Here is a 19,247-nt window from a genome sequence, read left to right as displayed (position 1 = left end):
AGACAAACACTCTGAGGTTTGTCCTTACTTGCCGAGGAGCGGCCGCTATTAGAAAAAAATGGTGTTTCATACCCGCAGTTTACAACCCGTGGAATTTCAGACCCGGAATTTCGGCCCTCGGACCCAACTTTCGAATAGTAGTCACACACCAACCCATTCAGCTACGGCGGCCGCCGCTTCAATTTGGGGCAATAAAAAATTGGTTAATAAGGCACGGTAACACTCGCCATTGGCAGAACGGGCGCTGCTTGCTCAGTTTGGAAAAAATGTGTTTCAATGGTACCACCCGACCATAATCCACACTCTTTACAGATTCATGGACTTCTCCACGACGATGTGTGGATCTGTCAAGCCCGAAATGTGACCATTCTGTTTCTGAATATCGCCACCGCCGAGGTGGGAATGAGTTTTATTTGAGAATATGATTTTTCGACTCACGACTAGAGAATTTTGTTTTTAATTCTACCTAACTTTATTCAAGCCAAAAGCGATACATTTCAAAAAAATCTAGTAATAAACATAATTTCAATTTCCTCGCGCGTATTATTTTCGCCATCAAAGTCAAAAAAATCGGTAATTCAAATGCAAACCCGAAATGGACTACCTTGTAAATGAGAAGTACAGGTAGGTAAGATACACAGGGAACTTGAAGAAAGATAAGACCTATTTTGTTGGACAGAAAATAGGCCCTCTATCAATCCCACCACAATTTATGCCGAAATTATTTCGAATTCAGTCAACCGTTTTATTGAGTTGGTCCCGATAACCGAAGTACTGCTTAGAAAACACACTCTTCAAAAATTTAAACATCGCTGAGAGGAATTTAGCTCTTCTTCGCCACTTCTTTCAGCGAGTAAAATCTCTAGGGCTTCAAAGTATTTGTCAGAATTTTCAATACTGGCTGAAATGCGGAATAGACTCTGGTTTCATCTCAGAAGTTCTTCATGAGAAGTTCCTTTTACTCTGTAGGCCGAATGCTCGCCATTCACTCAACTAGGTGTTGGTAGGCAAGTTTCTTGCTTGGTTACTCCAGCTGCTGTTTAAGGTTATACTAACTTCCTTCTGCGGTAGGCTTATCATCTACCCTGTCAGAAAGCAAAGAGATTAATGAAACCAGCGTAAGACTGAGTCTTGTCGAGGCCTATGCTCCCGAGTGGAGTGAACAACGAAAAAAACTTCCGTTTCCGACATGTGACTAAAGCAAATCTAAAAGAAATTGTATTCTTGGACTCAAATGTCAAATCGACTCTCATACCTTTTCTTTTACTCGCCCTTTAATCTGTCATCTGGTAAATCCAGAGCTACCTTATGCTGGGGTCCAGAATTGGTTCGCATTCTGCTGTTGAAAAAGTTGTAATGACCAAGACGAATCTATACAACGTGACATCGATTCTAAATATACAACAATTTGAAGGGCTATTGGCAAGTTTCAGCAGAAGAAAAAAGAGGAAAAGAAAATATAAACACCCTCACTTTAACAGTCAGGCACCAATCAGCTCATGAAGCACGTCCTTGTATATATTCGCCTTGGTAATGATAGTGATAAATCGTCAAATAATTCTAAAACTTTTCAGTCCGTAATGTTTTTATTCAGAATCAAATTTTTTTTTTTTAATATTTTGAAAAAAATTTCAAACAAACATTTTTTTAACCAAAACCCATTTCCTTCTCATTTCAGCCCATTCCCTTCCATAATCAATTTCGCCGTCAACTCTCCGCCCAGCAGCATATTCTGACAGACATACAACATCATGCACAACCGCGTCAATCGCAACAACAACAATATTTCCTGCCGCAAAACACCAATGTGGAAGTGCCAATACAAACACAACAACAACGCAATCGACATGTGCAACCTACTGTGAATACCCGCTTCCCGCCCAGCGGCAACGGACGTGGCAATTATGGCAGTCAGCTAAATGCTAACGGCAACAACAACAACAATAACGAACAGTATCAAGCGAATTCACTTTTCCAGCGCTCCACACAGAATCAGTTGTATACACCACAACAACCTTTGCGATTCCAGCAGCCGCAACAACAACAACAACAACAACAACAGCAGCCACAACAGCAACAAAATGTTGATCAGCACACACAGAATTTCTTGACATTGCGTAACTTTGGCAACCAACAAGTGGGCCCACAACAAAGTTTGCCACAGCGCTCGTACAACAACAAGCCATTCCAATCGCCAGTGTCAACGCAATCTCAGCAATCGCTCCAACAGCCAATCTACTCGACTCTACCCAACAGCGTTTACCAACAGCAACCACAACAATCTTCATCAAATTTCGGTTTGCCTCAGACACAACAGAAGCTGTCAAGTTCACTCCCAGTGCCGACTTTTCCGACACAAACCGTTGCACAGGCACCACTCAAGGCCGCTTTCTCCACCTCGCCACAAATAATCTTCCAACAACAACATCAACTACCGCTACCACTGCCACAGCAGCAGCAACAGCACACGAATTACCAGCAAGTACCGTTGCAACAGCAGCCAGTCGGCGCTTTTCAGCTGACACCTAACTTGGGTTTGCCGGTGCCACAGATCTTCCCTAACTTGCAGTCGACCGCTTTTCCAGCTCAACCACCACTACGGCAGCAACAGCAACAACAACAATATATTAATCCACAATTTTCGACATTGGCAACACCACAAGCGCAGTCCGCTGACCAAGAATACAAGCAGAAGCTCATCCAGAAACACGAGCAATTCGTACAGAAGCAGTATGAGAAATCGCAGAATAAGGTACGTCAGCAACATGAGGAATTCCTCGTCAAACAGCAGGCGTTGAAGCAGCAGCTGGCTCCCACTTTGCAGCAACGTCCACAACAGTTGCCAGTGCAGCAGCAACAAGAGTATCAGAACTACCAGCCACCGCGTAGTCGTCCGTTGGCACCTTCCGAACTGCATCTCTTCGCATCCGCATTGCAGAAGTACCATGAGGAACATCCGACTACTACTACAACAACCACTACTACCACCACTACAACCGCAGAGCCACCTGCAGTGCCCATCAGCAAACAGAACAGTAAGAATGCGTACGCTCAGGTAAAAGCTGAGCTTGGCAAGTATGGCATGAAAACCACGCCAGGCAAAAAGCCAGTCAAGACTATCGCACGTGATGAACTGTTGAAACAATTGAAGGCCGCATTGGCTGAGGCGCCAGCGAAGGAAGAGGATAACAAAACATACTCCGAGATGGATTTGGTGCTGCCGAATGGCCAACGCGTACAGGTTATACGCACGAGTGATCCTGACTTGGTTAAGGGTCAACAAGTGCTCTCTCACGATCAGCTCCAAACTTTATTGGCGCAACAAGCTGTGGCGGCGGGTAAAGTGGGTGTAGATAGTGCGATGTTAGGCGGCAATTTTGATTTGACTGATCTGACGCCCCAAGGAGCTAAAGATCTGGTCTTGCCAAACGGCTCGAAAGTGCAAATTTCGCGTTCGCCGGATCCACAAGTGGCAATTGATCCACAATCCCTGCCTGGTGGTGTCGATCTCTCTAATTTGGCTTCGCTTTATGGCGGCAATATTGAAGGCATTTCAAGCGGGGCTAACAGCATTGCCAGCTCCGCAGTAATACAGTCAGATTCCGATGATCCACCAACGCTAGAGGAGTTGGCCAAGCGTGGACTCATTCCAGACGGCTATGAAATCGAAGGCTTGAGTTCAAATAAACCAGCACCTGCACCCAAGCCAGCACCCCAATTGCCGGCACCGAAGAAGAAAGCCACATACGTATACCTTGAGGAGCAGGCGGATGGTAGTTTCAAGATACAAGGAGTTAAGGCTAATGGTGAGAAGGAAACTAAGCAAACGGGCGCCGAGGTGGAAAGCATATTAGAGCGCATACGCAGCGGCGAAATCAAATTGCCGCCCTCAGTTTCGCGCCTGACATTGCCCAATAACGAAGAGGTCGAGATAGAGGGTGGAAATATTATTAAAACCACCCCAGCGGCGCGCACTACACCCAGACCCACAACCACTTCGACCACAACCAGCACTACTACAACGACAACAACCACAACCGAGTTTCCCTTCGCGCGCACTTCACCCATACGTCATCAGTACCATCATACCACACGCCCAGCAACAACACATGTCACTTATGCACCCCCTACTACTTATGCACCTCTAATACACCGCTCAAGCCCAGCCCACGCCACGGAGCCCACTGTCGCAACTTACTATACCACACCCGCACCCATTTACACGGCCTCCCCTGCACCAGTGATTTATGAAACCTCTACACCGTTCGCGGTCACTGAACGCTTGGTCGAGACCGTGCCTGAGTCAGGTCACTACACCGATGCGTTAGTACAGGAAACAGAAAACACCGAGAAGGCTGCCGAGGTGACCTCTTCGAACCCCAGTGAAGACCTTATACAGATACTCAAATCGAATGGACTTTTCGCGATGGCTAAGTATTTGCGTCAATCGGGCTTGGATAGCATTTTGAATGAAACTGGACCGTACACGATCTTCATACCGACGGATAAGGCATTCAAAAATCTATTGGTGCAACTTGGCGGTCCCGAACGTGCAGAGGAGAAATTTAAGGCGAATCCTAGATTGTTGAGTGGCGTAAGCGTTTTTTGTGGATTGTGTTTTGTAAATATTTTAATTGACTTTATCATAACTTTTGTATAACAGCTTCTGCTGCATCACGTGATACCAGGCGCTTTCGAGATCGCAACACTGCAGGACGAGATGACGGGTGTGTCCTTGGCCGGCACACAGTTGCGGGTGAATCAATATACCATGCATGATCAGGAGTGGAACGATGTGACTGTGAGTATTCCGGATTTGTGGTCTAACCTGATGGCGCTAGGTTTGATATTAAGGGATGACGAACCTGTTTGATACCCTTAGATATGAGATAGAAAAAAGGAAAAGTAAGGTCGACCTGGATCAAGACAAATAAGAGAATCAGTGCGTTTGGATAATACAATTCCATGGGCGGTAAATAATATGTGAGAAACAAAGAGGTCTGGACAGGAGCTGGGCAGCTGAGGAGTAGATAATGAGATTAGACCACAACACGTTTTTCCAAACAGCTACCAGAGAGAGGTTTTAAATAGTACTTAGGCTGACAGTCTGCATTGTTATCGGGCAAGGTTTGCTTTATAACCTCAGAAGTATGAGGAAATGGCGCTTGCTTTATATTGGAAACTCTCTGTTTATCTGAACTACCTCTGACCAGGATAGTCCTATAACATGACATACCAAGGTGTTCGTCCAGCGATTAGTGAGCTTGAATGTCATACATCCAAGAAGGCTCCACTGGAAACTTAGGGAAACCGCACACTTTCGTTGGGATACTAGAGTCCTGCCTAATATGCTGAATCTGTTTTTTTTTTTTGTTTAATCCTTGTGCACTCCGTTCGGGAGTATAGGGCCCCGATAAGACTCTTCCATTGTGTACGGTTCTGGGATGCTGCTTTTGTGCCGTCCCATGTAATATCGACATCTGCTAGCTCGTACAACATCGACTTTCTCCAAGTAATCTTTGGCCGACCGCAACTTCTGCTTCCTTCTGGGTTTCAGTCCAGTGCCATTCTCGTGGTGCTATCTGGTGGTTTTTTAAGCGTGTGACCTATCCATCGCCACTTTCTGCGTTTGATTTGCCATGGGATGGGCTCTTCTTTCTTTACCCTCCACAGCGCGTCATTGCTCATAGTGTTCGGCTAGAATAATGCGGGGCATTTGTAGCCTCTGTGTGAGAGTGTTGGAGACCAGCCATGTTTCACTTCCGTAAAAACAATACTGACTTCACACATGAGCTGAATATTCGCAGTTTAGTACACCTTGAGACTTGCGAACTCACCCATACGGCCGAACGCCGCCTTTGCCTTGTTTTGCCTGCCGTTGACATTTTCATCTACTCCGCTGTCTGTCGTGATAGTTCTACCGAGGTAGCAGAAGCTTACTGCTGAAATTAGAGCACATTATAGAACTCTTTATTAATATAAAAGTTCATGAAAATAAAACGGTTAACACGAAGCTGATCGAGGCCTTTCCAGACATTCCTCTTCCTTCTATTCTGAGATATTCCAGCGAGGGATCTAAACTCCATGCTAAACAGTTACGAAGAACAGATGGAAGAGGATGAGATGTAGAGTTGTTAGTTAGTTAAGTAACCTTAAAGAGCTCAAATGCAATGAGTCTTCAAACATTATTCTGGTTTATCCGGAATATAGTAGATATTTCCTTTAACCAATTGGGCTGAGACTAACATCAACATTCTGCTCAACTTCCTAGTGGATCAATGATCAGGGTCAAAAAAGAGAAAATTGAAGGTAACAACTTAGAGAGCTTCAATGCTGGAAAACTGATACTCCAATTTGAATATTAACCTTTCCCATGATACATAGAATTTCAAAGGTGTGGCCAACATTAGCCGTAGCTGGCTCTCAGTGATTTTCAAGCATTCAGCTAATTTGCCGACGTAACCGGGGTTATGACAGTGGTTTCCTTACAAGATCGTGTTGAAGAATCGTCTCATGATGATCTTGAGAGGAATATTTTTCTTTGTGCCTTTAAACCTAAAATTATTACAATAATTAAGTGCCTATTATTTAATACTCTTCTCAACAGATTACAACCATAAACGGCGCCATGGTGCTGTTGAACAAGAAGGACATAAAGATACCACAAGGTGTAGCACACGCAGTCGATCGTGTCATGTTCCCACTGCCAGTTGGTGATCTCTTGCAAACCCTACAATCGGATCGAGAGAATCGTTTTGCAAACTTCTTGAAAATTCTATACACCTCTGGACTGTCGGAGAAGCTGCAGAGCAAAGGTAAATTTTAAAAGCTCAAACTTTATAAGGACATGAGAAGCTCAAATTTTGCTTGCGAACTTTCGCACTACTACCTTCTCTCATTCTACTACCCTCCCTCAATCATTTCCTTATCATTGCTCTTCATTTAAGAATTATTAATTTACTTTTACTCTCCCCCTGCAGGCATTAAAACCTACACCGTTTTTGCGCCAGTGGACAAAAGCTTCCACGACATGGAATCGGATACTTTAGAGAAACTTTTCAATGACAAAGATGCCGCCGAAGAGTTCGCCATGAAACACATTGTGCCCGGTTCGCTCTTCTCAGCTGGCATGCGTTTCTATCAAGTGAAGGACTCATTGTTGACCGGCAAAACTGTTATACTGCAAAAGACGTCGGCGGGTAAAATCAAGGTGAATGACGCACAAATGATTACCTCGAATATACCAGCCACAAATGGCGTCATTCATGCGTTGGATGGTGTGTTGGCGTGAGCTTAAAGCACGTGGAAAGCTGCATAACAGAGCAACATTTTTAAGTTAGCAATAAACGAATGATTCGATAGGTTAGAGTTTAAGAAACGAACAGAAAGTAAACACTTTTCGAAATAACTGGAGTTATTTGCGGGTAAATTGGTTAAGCAAAAAGTGACAAAATTTGTTTAAGAAAAAATTAAATATAGCTGTATTTAAATCTTGCCAGGTGCGCTTTGACAGCTTTTGACGCCAGCGCGCTGAAAGCTGTGAAGTTAGTTAATATTACAGTGGACTATTTTGGTTATTTAATTAGTGAAAATTTTTTTAAAATAATTCTTTCTAGTATGAAAAGAAAATTTCAAGAGAACAACAGAATCCGCTGGTGCTTCCAAACACACAAGCAATTGCTACCAAATACATACAAACGATTGCTTGTTGCTGCTATTCCCAAAAGTTTTGTGAACAACGAAATCTTACAGCTCTAGAGTCATAATTTGTATATAACTGAGTTGTCAGGAAAAAAAGAATTGAATTATAAATCAAAGTCTGGCGTACTTACACCTGTCGTGGCAGGTGGGCGGGAGTGTAAATTCTGGTTACAGGTAGTTGAAAGCTTTGAGTTCTGCTTGAAATTATAGAGTCTTGATGATTTCTTTAAATGCATGAATACTTTCGCCGAAAAGCTCAAAACTTAACACTTGCAATCTGCTTTGCCTATTTTTTTATAAATTTGTCAAGCTTTTACACCTTGAAATGTTCAAAGCTTAAAGCGTTTTTCAAGCTCACAAAAGTTTTCACTGAAAAGCTCAAAACTTATGGGCTTTTATGCGTCTAAGCTAAAACTTTGAATCCCCTAAGTTAGAAAAAATTCTCTGGAAAGCTTAAAAGATAATGCTTGGCTCTCCCATATGAACCTAATCTTAGACTTTCAAGGTTTTAATTATTCCTCAAATACTTAAGATTTCAAAGTTTCTCTAAGCTTATGAAACTTTCACGGAGAAGTTCGAAGCTTTCTGCTTTTTTCTTTTATGTGTCTTACCTTAAACTTGAAAGCTTTCGCTTTTTCTTGAAATTGTTTAAGGTCATAAAAACTTTCGCTGCAAAGTTGAAAACTTATGGTTTTTTATGCGCCTAAGTTTAAACTTTGAAACTAGTTGTGATTTCTTCATGCTAGAGAAAAATTCGCTGAAAAGTTCAATGCATAATAATTGTTTCCCTTGTATGTGCTTAAGCTTAAACTTTGAAGCTTTTAATTATTTTACGAATACTAAAGACTTAAAATGCTCTCCAAACTCATGGAGCTTACACTGAAAAGTTCAAAGCTTTTTGCTTTTTTCCTCTAGTATGCATATGTATTTTAGCTTCAACCTTCAAGCTTTCACTTTTTCTTCAAATAATGAAAACTGCAAGTTGTCTTTAGCTCTCTAAAGCTTTCACTGAAAAACTCAAAGTTGACTGCTTGCTTCGCACGTTTTCAGTTTTTTCTTAAAATAATTAAGACTTCAACAGTTTTTTAGCTCACAAAAGCTTTGGTTGAAAAGCTCAAAGCTTAGTGTTTTTAATTTCTTTATGTATCTTTTTGCACACTTTTACCTTTGCTTATTCTTAAAATACTAAAGACTTCACGTGTTCTCTAAGCTTGTAAAAATTTTCATTGACAAGTTCGAAGCTTAATGCGTATTTTCTTTTATCTGGATCTAAGTTTAAAACTTGAAACATTTTGAAATGTTTGAAGTTTCTTTAAGCTCATAGAAACATTTACATTTACTGAAAATTTCAGAGTTTATGACTGGTTTTCTTATATATATCTAAGTGCAGACTACAAAGCTTTCAGTTTTTAAGTTCCCATTCTTTCACTTTTCAAATAATGAAGACTTTAAGTGTTCGTTAGCTCATAAAAGCTCTTACTGAAAAGCTCGCGATTCTTTGCCGGTTTTCTTTTATATTTATCTTAATTTAAACTTTCAAGCTTTCACACCTTCTTCAAATAATAAAGTCTTTATGTTTTCTTCAGGTCATAAAAGCTTTCACTGAAAAGCTCAAAGCTGAATGCGTTCTTTTTTTCTATTTGTGTCTTAACTTAAACTTTCAAGCTTTCACACCTTCTTCAAATAATAAAGTCTTTATGTTTTCTTCAGGTCATAAAAGCTTTCACTGAAAAGCTCAAAGCTGAATGCGTTCTTTTTTCTATTTGTGTCTTAATTTAAACTTTCAAGCTTTCACACCTTCTTCAAATAATAAAGTCTTTATGTTTTCTTCAGGTCATAAAAGCTTTCACTGAAAAGCTCAAAGCTGAATGCGTTTTTTCTATTTGTGTCTTAATTTAAACTTTCAAGCTTTCACACCTTCTTCAAATAATAAAGTCTTCATGTTTTCTTCAGATGATAAAAGCTTTCACTGAAAAGCTCAAAGCTGAATGCGTTCTTTTTTCTATTTGTGTCTTAATTTAAACTTTCAAGCTTTCACACCTTCTTCAAATAATAAAGTCTTCATGTTTTCTTCAGCTCATAAAAGCTTTCACTGGAAAGCTCAAAAATCTTAACTTTTTTATATTTATGTGTATAAGTTATAGTTTTGAAGCTTTTTCTAACGCTAAAAGCTTTAGCCGCTCTTTATGCTAACAAAAGCTTTCACAGAAAAGCCCAAAGCTTTCACCTCTTCTCAAAATAATAAAAGCTTTAACCGCACTTTATGCTCACAAACCACTTTCAAGCACAAAGCTTCTTCATCGGTTTTAATATAAATAAGTTAATATAAAACAGTTTAAATTAATTTTATCGCAAATGCAACTCACACTTGAGGAAGAAGAAGAAAATTTGATAATTTCACTTGCGAATGGACACGCACCATTTCCGCTCTCAGCTCCCCGCCAAGTACGAGACTTTTAGGTTTAATTTCTTTTCGTTCATTTTACATTTCTTTTCACGCATACATACACACACACACCTATTTAATGCATATTTTTTCGCCAAGTTTTCATTTAAGTTTTTGTACGAAAGTGTTTTGCAAAATTTTGAAAATTTTTAAAAGTGAAAAATTTTATTTAGTACGCATACAAACATATTTATAAGTTCATTTAGAATTCCACATCTGTGAAAGAAAAATTGTCTATAAAACTTAGACACATACAACTTTATGTACATATACATACTTACATGCATACATATCACATCTATTTTACTATAATTTTCTATACGAAATATTGTAAATGTTTACTAACGTCTTTGTAAATGTATTTTCATAAAATATCATTTCGATTTTCAATTTTATAACAAATGATTATAATAATGAAAATAGCGATTATGAATATTATTTTTCAATAAAGTTAAGTAAAAATGTAACGGAAATTGTTTTCTTCATCAGTACTTGGCGGACAACGCCAAACCGCCTACTGGATGCGATGCAGAGGTTTCTTATAACAATTTTAAAGGTAAACCAAAGCCCAGGCGTACTTCACCAATTAAAATCGGACCCATGCAGCAACTAGTTAGGGTTCGAACTCGCATTTCAGATAACTAATAAAATGATTTTGGGATATTAAAAAAAATTGTTTTGAATCTAAAAGAGGGAGAGAGAGAATTATTTGATGAGTTCAGTATTCAGGAAGGAAGCAAAGATTGGAGTGGAATTCGGAATAAAAAAGTGTATTGTTTTCCGAATACACCGATTTGATTGGTTTCCACAAAATTGCGCTCTTACGGCTTACCGGGTTCTACTTACTAGGAATTTCGGGTTCTAGTTCAAGTGAGTCCTCTTATGCTTGGGACAAACCTTTTGAAATCGCGCAGCTATACATTGATCGAAGAGGACTAATAGGCGCTTGTACTACTAAGGCATTTAAGCTTTCGACTGGCCAGCTCTTAGTCCAGTTCTTAACCCAATAGGGAGCCATTGGTCCATACTTTTGATAAGAATTTTCTATAGAAGGTCAAAGAGGAAAGGAAAAAATGGACACCATAAATATTTCTTCATGATTTCTATACCAAAGCGTTCGAATGTAATGATAAAGAATATTGGAAGACACTCATTTCCTTAGATTAATTGTAAGACTTCCAAAGTTAATGGTGCTTTTATTTTCATTTCGCAGCTATTTCTCACATTTCACCAAACAAATTCACAAGCCAAACATTTTTCAAAATCAAAATACCTTCAAAGTCTCATTGTATTTTCTTCTCTCAAAAGATATTACAGGAGAACAGTTTGAGAGAACAACTCAAACGATTCGTAGCTCCGATGCAGAATGGAATGAATGCGAAAATGCGAGACAAAATAAGCGTCATTAGGTAAATATTTTTGGTAGTTTTAAAATAATTTCGCTCGTTTCATATATTCAGCTTAAAATGCTTATAAATATTGTGAAATCTTTAAATACGATTTATTAGTGTAAAATAGAAAATGTAAAACTGCAAGAAAATTATTTAAATTTCATAATAAACTTATTATTAATTATAGGGGATATATGAAATAAAATAAAATTAGCACACTGGCTACTAGGGTCTTCAGTGAGATTAAAAATCTGCCCTTCTATCAAGTAAACTATTTTCTAAAAATTCCGCTTGAAAACTTAGTGTGCCGGCAGCGCTGGTTAGTACAGTTTTCATACCCAGCGTATTTCTGCACCATTTGTCTGCAGCCTGAACACAAACCATATTTGTATGAAAGTACTGTACGAACACGGGAAGGACAGTACGGCTAGAAAGTAACGCATTGTTGATGAAATGTTTGGATTAATTGATTACAAATGAACAACGTAGCGAACTTTAAGAAAGAATATTTAAACCAGAAAATCAACCACCATCCCTGATGTTGAAGGAAGCCGGCTCCACACGTTTTGCTTAAGACCGAAAACTTAATATCATCGAAAAAAAGTAGCATTTCCGTTGGCAACAAACCAATACAGAAGAGCGCATAATAGATCAATCTGGTGGCAGTGTATAAAGGCCTCAGCTTAATCTGTACAACCAATATAATTATCATTACTAATATAGAGGAGCATACAAGATTTCTGTTGGAGTGTTATAAAAAAAAATAAAATATTTTTAAATAAGCCTGTGCAATAATGGTCAGTCCATCAGATCATGTCCTAGGAAGGCTCTTAACGCCCTGTGGTATTGGAGCTGGTATGTATTCTCATAGACTTAAAATTGAAAAATCTGTGCGTCTCTCTAATACCAGCAATGTCTTCTCGGCGGGGGTATTAGTATTCGGAGAAGTTTGTAGCTCACTAAGCGCAGGTTTTTCTTTTAAGGCCAAAATCGTTATTCTTTCGGATAGTCAAGCTGCAATGCAGGCACTGGATTCGGCTACAACAACCTCTAAGCTGGTGGAATAAAGTAGGAGTAGCGTCACTGCCTTGAGTGACATCCATAAAATTACCCTAATCTGGGTCTGGAAATATTGAAGGTAACGAAAAAGCAGATAAACTGGAAAGAGTGGGATCTGTCATAAATGACGTTCTGGCGGACTCGAAATTCACACCACTGGGTGCAATCAAGAATGCAATATCTTCAAAATGTTTACGAATCGCCGATTGTATTATAGATGGAGAGACCAGACGACACGCAAAATTAGCAAAACGTTATGGCCCGCCTACGACCTGAAACAAATTGATAAACATGAAACGACGGTAGGCCTGGCGACTCACGGCATTGATAACTGCCTTTCGGTCTGTCGGTAACTGGAGAAAAAGAAAACAATCTTCCATTTCCTCTGTGAATGCCTTGTCTTATGGAAGTAGAGAATGTCAACCCTCTCGCTATTCGAGAGTCTCAAACAATTGTCTGGCTTAGATGTCAACAACCTATTGAGGCTCTTGAACCGCACAGACTGGATATAGTCATGCCGTAAATAACTGGTAAACAAGTTGGTAGCGAGGATGTGGCAACAAAATGGTGCGGGATTCTGGATGAATCACCATTTAACTAACGAGGGAGAAATTACTACTCGATCTCCCTTTATGATGAGTGAAAACTTTTTTGTGATATACAGTCAGCGCCAAAAGAAAGTATACAAGCTACAAGTACATAATGACAAACTTTGACTATTTATTTATGTTTAAATTTCGATAAGGAATCTCGATAGCGCTCGCCATTTAGCGTAACAGCAGCTCTTCCTCATTTAGAAAGAAGTAAGGACCGATGATGTCATAGGCGCGTAAACAGCACGTAAAATGGGCGAAGTGCTCTATAAATTTTGCGAATAGTTTTTTTTTCGACGTACATTTCAACAATTTGGAAACGTTGTTTCGGCATCAAACGATTATTGATGACTTATTAAACGTTATTGAACTGAAGTGTCAACACAGTTTGCCATTCTCAGCTGTCAAAGTATAGTTATCGATATTGATAGTTCTAATGTAGCTAAAAACAACAGCCAATATTTGATCTAAAGTGGAGAATAATAACTAAGGCTGTGAATTTCATCGTCGAAATAAATCGAAAAATGCTTTTTATAGCAACTTACGTACTTACTTGTATGGCCTGATCAAGGGTCACAACCCGGACTTACCGGATTAAGGCTGACTGTAACAAGTCTCGCCAGGCGTCTCGGCTTTGCACGCGTCTTCTCCAATTTGTTACACCAAGCGATGATAGGATTTCCTGATCTTGGTCCTTCCATCGAAGGCATGGTCTTTCCTAAGTCGTTGTCTTAAATTCCTTGTCAATTTCCAAGGTATAGTTCTCCGCTGAAATGCTGGAATCCAAAACGCCGTGTATCTTTCATAGTGGACAGTATGTACTTCGTCTTGCCTTCCAAAACGCCACTCTAGTTGACTCTCTTTCAATACCGGAAAAAGCTGCGGTAACATCTTGCTTGGCAGTTCCCTATGATGTCAATGTCTCCAGCATATACAAGGAGCTGTACACTTTTTCTGAAAATAGTGCCATTTCGATGAACACCGGCTCTCCGCAGTACCCCTTCCCCTACTCGCCTTGCCTGAAATCTCGCTCGGTATTGAAAGGTTCGGAGAGGTCTTTGCCAACTGATTCTTCATGCCATTTTACAAAGTCGAATCAGTTTTACTGAACTCAAACATTGTGGTGTATAGGCGATTCCTCATCGGGCTATCGAAAGTAGCCTTCTAATTGAGAAAGAGATGATGAGTTGTTCCGTTATCTTTTTCATGATTTTTTTTCAATATTTGGCGTAGTGTGAAGATCTGATCGATGGTGGACTTTCCAGGTCTAAAACCACACTGATAAGGTCCAATCAGTGAGCTGGCATATGTATTTAGCCTTTCCAGTACGCTCGACAGAGCCTAATACCATATGAGATGGCGATAAGACTGATTCCCCGGTAGTTGGCCACCTTCCTTTAACACAGGGCACAAATATCAGGTCAGTCCATAAGTTCGTGCGCATTTTACCCATAATTTCACTTTTGTACGATTTTTGCATACAAAAAATTATTCGCGGAATATAATGGAACTATTTATATTTTCTTTGATATATAAATTTTACAATTAGTTTATATTTTTCCTGAAACAATTAAGTGGCAACATCACCTAAAATTATTTTTGGTTGAATGTTCTCTAACGCAACTTTTTTTATTGCCCGTTTTTCATTATTTGAAATCTATTTTATAAACAAATTATATTTTTCCGTTAAAAATTAAGTGGCAACACCATTCAACAATATTTTTGGCCCAAATTTCAATATTCTAAATCATTTTTCGAATCAAATTATATGTTTTCGTTAAAAATTAGGTGGCAACATCACTCAGAAATATTCCTTTTTAGCTCATGTTCATATTTTAACAATTGCAAAAAATTTGTAATTTAATTAAATCTTTTATATTAATTTCTTTCTTTTATATCTTCTTTCACGTGGAATACACAATTAAGCTTATAATCAATTCTTTTGAATTACAAATAACTGGCAACACTCTATTAGAAGAATTAATGCATGCAATAATCGTTCACATAAAAAAATTATTCCAGCCGCACTTACACTTTTTATGTTTTGCTCTTTGAAAAAAAGCATAGATCTTCTTTTATATATAAATAAATAATTTCCGAAGTTAATAACTTTCGTATAAACAATTATTAATTTCAATTTATAATTTAAGATTCCGCTCGTTTGCCATTTTCACAGTGCAAGCCTTTCCTGAACCCCGTGCATTATCCTTCATTGTTTGCAAGCTGAAATAAAACCAAATAAGAGAATCAACTAAATTTCTAAGTATTAACTAAAAATCTTACTCTTTGCTCAAGTTATTCATCAGAGTAGTTAGGCCGTTAATTTTCTTCTCTATGCTATCTAATCTTAAATTTAAATTGGAAAGTCAAAGAATAATTGTAATTAGGAGCAATATATTTATACGAATTTGTGTAGTTACTATTTTATCGTATTGCAAGGAGGAGAAGAAGAAAAACATTCAATTTAAGCTTGAAGTGATTCTGCCTTGTGACTTACGATTGCCTTAATTCTTTTACGTCATCTTTGAGCGCAGCCAGATCCTTTCCTAAGGTTTTAAATTCCCCACCACCATCGAGGTATATTGTAAAACCATCGGCAGATAGAACAATGACCAAAGAAATTATGAACACAAAACTTTGTAATCCGAACGACACATTAGACATCTTGAGACACAAATTATTGAATGTGAAGCTTCAATTTTATAATCGCTTTTTCGATGCATATTGGTGCGCTTGTTATCAGCAGAGAGCAAGCCATAAAGAGGAGCGTACTGTTATCATGAAAATATATGCACTATTTATGCATACAGTGAATTGCCTTTAATGCGAACAAATAAATAAAAAAAAACATTTATTCAGATTTTCAGTTGCTGAATAAAAGAGAATGGATGGATTTGATTTAGCCACCATTCGATTTTATGACTTTTGTCGGTTGGCATTTGATTGAGGTAGAGAGTAATCGATAGAAACTTATTGTACAATAATCATTGTGGACGAATTTCTACACTCTTTCGATGTTGATCACTTGCCGATATCACGAATTAGTTTTTCGTCCAGTTTACTTGGAAAAATGTATGTTGAAAATTTGCTCCGCTGAAAATAAAATGTATAGATAACGCCTAGCTTTCGTTTCCACCTCATGTGAATTCATCGATATCGAGCCCACATGATTGCTAGGTCACGCGGGTGCCCGATCAGAGTATGATCGACTGGCTATGTAGAGAACCCCTATGGTGGTTGCTCCTCGCAAAGAAAGTGTAGGGGTTCCTTTGACTACTTTTCAACTGCTCTAGGAAAGTTGAGCCACAAGCCAACCCTGCGAGTACTGGAAAATATCGCTAATATGCAAAGTCACTGACTAGTTCTGGCCACGCATAGTTCAGAAACACTCGAGGGAGCTTCAAGGCTAACAAAAAGACGTGACTCCCACAATACGATGCTGGATGTCCTCATCAAACAGTGTACGTTGGCTAGTCATGCAGTGCGGCTTGAAATTTGAAACTTGAAAAGGTTGAGCCACAGAGTACCAGGTGATTTGGAAGCTCCTAAAACACTCAGGCTTCTGACAGTGCGGCATAATATCACTTAGAGTCACTTTTGCGGCAGCTTTTTGGAGATTGAGGAGGTAGAATCATCTCAGCGCCTACACCTCAACTGACTTGGTTTTGCGAGGCTAATATGCAGGCATTTTGACGCTCACTGTTTAAATATGCCTTTCGCCAGCGCGACGCATTTCTAACATCCCTAACTGCTAATGCATCTCTAATTCCTAACTCTTAGTCATCTTTTAAATTTCGAATTCAAAGTAAAGTAAGCTTTTCTCGTCATGGCATAAGTTCTGTTGCAAGTTAAGCCCGTTATACTTGTAGATATGTAACTATATTACTTTTATTAATGAAGTTCGTTTTACTTAATCAAGTAAATATTATATTAAAAAAAAAAATAATTTTCATTCATTCACCCACAAGACTTTAAACGATTAGGCCATTCAGCTATTGCAGCACGCACGGTTTCCTCGGTTATTGACTTCGCTGCTCAAACCAAAGATTCTTTGAGACTCTCCAAATTTCTGAGAGGCCTTCAACAGGTCATGTTCTCCTAATTTGACCACAAACTGGACAATGGATTCAGATTTGGACTTCTTCTGCGGCTATGAACCCAGGAATATTGTTTTTTAGCCATTGCTGGGTGATTTTTTTCTTATGGGTTGGAGCGGAAGAGTGCTGGAAGATCCAATGCTCTCCATTGTTGAGAGTACTGCTCAACTGCTTCACTACGCCTTCTAAGACATCCTCCTGGTACACTTTTGCCCCGGTCTTAATCCTTATCTCACTTCAGTAATCATTTCTTCACTTTCCTCTTTACATTCATTTGAGATCATTTTCCTTTCTGTCCAACCCCGACCCCGAAAAAACAGCTAATTTCTTAGATCAACTATTTGATGGCATCTGCGCTGAAAACGTTAAGTCTAATAGACTTCGACAAAGTTTTCAAACACAGATAAACAATAACAACAACAATTTAAATATACCTTTTTTAGTTTATTTTCCCAATTAGTTACAGATGTTAAGAGCAGTCATTTGTGCAAGGCGTTTTCTGATTCCAGAATTGTCTCGATTGAGAATATTAACATTTCCTGAAGGAAACATTGCAATTACATATGAAACAGTCGTACGGGGAAAATTTTTAATCGGATACATTAAAAAATGACCAAACGCATTCAAGCCGGCCACGGGCTTTTACAATACAGAAAGCATTCGAAACCATCAAATTCCGAAGTTCATTAGACGCAAAAAAAAAAGGTTATACCTACAAGCACCACCTAATTCATTGTTTTATCCTAACCTGGTTATCCGTATCCTTACACCTAATTCGAAAGTGTTTACATGTTGAGCGTATTTGAAATTGTGAATGAGAAATTATTCAGAGCTCATATTGTTTTGACAGAGTGCTGTATGTATGCATGAGCTTTTTTATGAGCTGCATCAATTCTTCTTATCAATTTAATGCATACATACCTATATGCATATCAAAGGAAAACTACGACTGACTGTTGTAAAACAAACTGAAAACTGTAAAAACAAAAAATTTGCTGGTTTGGAATAACGAAACTTAACGTCCAATTTATCAAGCGCCTTACACACGGCCCTTGTTATATGCAAAGGGCCGAGTTCATTGTCAAAAGAGAACCACTAGATTGCACCACCTCCAAGCCACCACATCCAATGGAATCTCTGCGGCAAGTTATCCTCTATGTACAGTCTGTGCCAGAAGAAAAGAACCGGTTTTTTTCTTGTAACTTCAAGATATATTTCGTTCTGTTTTTTGGTGCGTAATAGTCCTACTCAAGGGTTACGACGCCAGTGCTAACTTAGGTTAGTGTCGTTCGAAACTTTTCGAGGCGGCATTTTCATGCACGCATTTGAAAGGGCCGAAATTATCTTACGCCGCGGCTGCAAAAGTCATGAAAAAATCAAAAAAGTTTGTTGTGATGTTGAATCAGCGGTATAAGGTGTAGAAAAATGTTGATGACTTTTCCGAGCGCGGCTTGAAGCGAGTGACGATTGACGATAAAAAAGCAGGGTAAAGTAATCGTCCAACTTTTTAAGCGTAGTCCTTCTTTGCGACTACGACAAGCACGACGACTGAAGGAGGCGAACATATCCTATCGTCCTACGTTATCAAAGCTGTGAGGTGAACAAAAAAAATGATTCTCGCAATATCACTGAAAGGCTCTGCTGTATGCTACAATACATTAAGTTGGGTCGGTACAAAAAAAAAAGTTTGGAAAAACCATCGCCTTTTTGAAACAATACTTGGATTTTTTTTTCTGCAACTCCCTAGAATATTTTTTTGCAAATTTCAACCAACTTAAGCAAATCTTTATAATTTTTCTTTTTTTTTCAAAATGAAAGCTCTCCAAAAATTATCAAATTTATAAGCAAACAAGTTTTAATTTCTTAACCTTTTGCTGCAGTTTTCAAAGTAAATTTCCACAAATTGGAGGCGTTGCTCTGGCGTCAAACGAGTCAAAACAGTTTGCTATTCTCAGCTGTG

At 38.9% G+C, this 19,247-nt stretch overlaps 2 protein-coding genes across 2 annotated transcripts in view; one reads left to right on the top strand and one right to left on the bottom strand.

The window, feature by feature from the left end:
- The window catches only part of LOC128863444 (mucin-5AC), a 102,763-nt gene extending 93,788 nt beyond the window's left edge, over nucleotides 1-8,975 (top strand). Inside the window, exons 2-5 of the mRNA XM_054102604.1 lie at nucleotides 1,679-4,594; nucleotides 4,664-4,801; nucleotides 6,608-6,815; nucleotides 6,981-8,975. Of these exons, the coding sequence (XP_053958579.1) occupies nucleotides 1,679-4,594; nucleotides 4,664-4,801; nucleotides 6,608-6,815; nucleotides 6,981-7,291 (3,573 nt within the window). The 3' untranslated portion in view covers nucleotides 7,292-8,975. The remainder of the gene's footprint in view (nucleotides 1-1,678; nucleotides 4,595-4,663; nucleotides 4,802-6,607; nucleotides 6,816-6,980) is intronic.
- Nucleotides 8,976-15,246: 6,271 nt separating this feature from the next.
- Nucleotides 15,247-15,859, bottom strand: LOC128863761 (uncharacterized). The gene is made up of 3 exons (XM_054103081.1): nucleotides 15,688-15,859; nucleotides 15,474-15,536; nucleotides 15,247-15,413 (listed from the first exon to the last, which is right to left on the bottom strand). The coding sequence occupies exons 1-3, from the start codon at nucleotides 15,852-15,854 to the stop codon at nucleotides 15,329-15,331; spliced, it is 315 nt and encodes a 104-aa protein (XP_053959056.1). The 5' UTR covers nucleotides 15,855-15,859; the 3' UTR covers nucleotides 15,247-15,328.
- Between the last annotated feature and the right edge of the window lie 3,388 nt (nucleotides 15,860-19,247).

This window comes from Anastrepha ludens, chromosome 5 (genome assembly GCF_028408465.1).
Source record: "Anastrepha ludens isolate Willacy chromosome 5, idAnaLude1.1, whole genome shotgun sequence".
Lineage (NCBI taxonomy): Eukaryota > Metazoa > Arthropoda > Insecta > Diptera > Tephritidae > Anastrepha > Anastrepha ludens.
Note: the sequence above shows the minus strand (reverse complement) of the source record. Positions and strands in the feature narration are given on the sequence as shown.